The 1,488-nt window shown below is 41.3% G+C and overlaps 1 protein-coding gene across 1 annotated transcript in view; it reads right to left on the bottom strand.

The window, feature by feature from the left end:
• Window positions 1-535, bottom strand: part of SARC_07435 (hypothetical protein) — a gene marked incomplete at both ends in the record, with an annotated part of 6,918 nt that extends 6,383 nt beyond the window's left edge. Inside the window, one exon of the mRNA XM_014298619.1 lies at window positions 379-535. Within this exon, the coding sequence (XP_014154094.1) occupies window positions 379-535 (157 nt within the window). The remainder of the gene's footprint in view (window positions 1-378) is intronic.
• Window positions 536-1,488: the final 953 nt, after the last annotated feature.

The following is a 1,488-nucleotide window of genomic DNA, read 5'->3' as shown; positions in this document are numbered from 1 at the left end:
GTATATAAAGTAGACATATTCGTGAATACTCTGCTTGTACTATGACAGATTTTTGTACACGAGCGTTCGAGCTAAAAGAAACGCATGTCCACATCCAAATACCGAGGAGGGCATATAAACGCACATAGGCGACTTTTGGGCTCAATGTAGATCGTTGTATAAGGATACACATTTCTATGTAGGCCTCACAAAAATATCATGTTCGAGTGCAAATTGCTTGCACTAGCGGGCAGTTAACTCCTGCACTGCTGAGAGCAAGCGACAGTCACCGCAAATATACTTCTAACAACACGAATACGCACACAGTATTAAGACTTATCTGTCTGGCATGATAATCTAGTCTGCACATATCAGAATGTGCAACAAAATACAACATACAATTGATATGCTTCCGCTTGGGTGGCAACAAATCTGTGTTTGTGGCTTTGATGACGGCCGCGCGTGTGTGCTGTCCCACCATTTTCGCAGCAGCTGTGGCTCCAATCTGCTTGAGCTCACGCTTCTCAGCTTTCATCTCATCTTTGACGGGAGGCATCGTGTCCTATGGTTTGCGAGAAGCTAGCCCTATCTACTCGTGCACAGACGTGCGTGTTCGTACTAGCGGCTCTATCTCGAAGCACCCCACGATTATATAACAGTGCATGCTCTAATGAAATTGCATGATATTCGCGACAACTTTTACAGTCTCGAACTGGGAGTGGGAAGGGGGTTTTTAAATATTCCGGGCACAATATGTACTAAAATTAAAAATACACACACGGAACGCAAAGAGATGATGAAGAAGGTCCGTCACCCGTGAGCGAGGGCCTGGCTGGGAATCACCGAATCAGGTGGGACTAGGGTTTAAAATTGGGTTGAAATAAATAGTTCTAAAAGTATTTCTGAAATATTACAGGCAGGTGAAGGAATTTCAATTTTTACATCTTTTACTCCATACTCTTTGATAAAATTTTCTATAAAAGAATTTGATTGTATTTTCTAAAATTTATAATTTACTTTGTTGTTTTTGATTTAAATTTTTTTTATCATAGCCGCGAGGCAGTAAATATGCACTACTTATATATATTTAGTTTTAGGTATTGAACAGTGAACACACAAGGCTGCATACGGCGCATACCACGTGAACAACGTGGGTAATCGCAGAACAAGTTCATTTACTTTCGTAACAATATTTATACCACGCCTTCCTCCCCTGTATAACCGATTTATCCAATTCCTTAACTGCCTACTTCTGCTGTCCCGAGTACAGTGGCACCGTTCATGGCACGACGTGTACGAGCGACGGAGACACCGAGTGAGTTCGGTTTACGTAAGTCTCTGCGACGTTGGCATATTACTACTACGATGTATATGCTTTGTTCGTGATAATACATGTGTCCTTTTTTATCTAGCAGTTGCAGTAGCAAAATCAGCCATGCATCAAACATCGAAGTATACGTGTCAATGCACACTATCACTAACAAATGACTAATTGTATTCATAATACCA

This window comes from Sphaeroforma arctica, assembly GCF_001186125.1.
Source record: "Sphaeroforma arctica JP610 unplaced genomic scaffold supercont1.590, whole genome shotgun sequence".
Taxonomy (NCBI): domain Eukaryota; class Ichthyosporea; order Ichthyophonida; genus Sphaeroforma; species Sphaeroforma arctica.
Note: the sequence above shows the minus strand (reverse complement) of the source record. Positions and strands in the feature narration are given on the sequence as shown.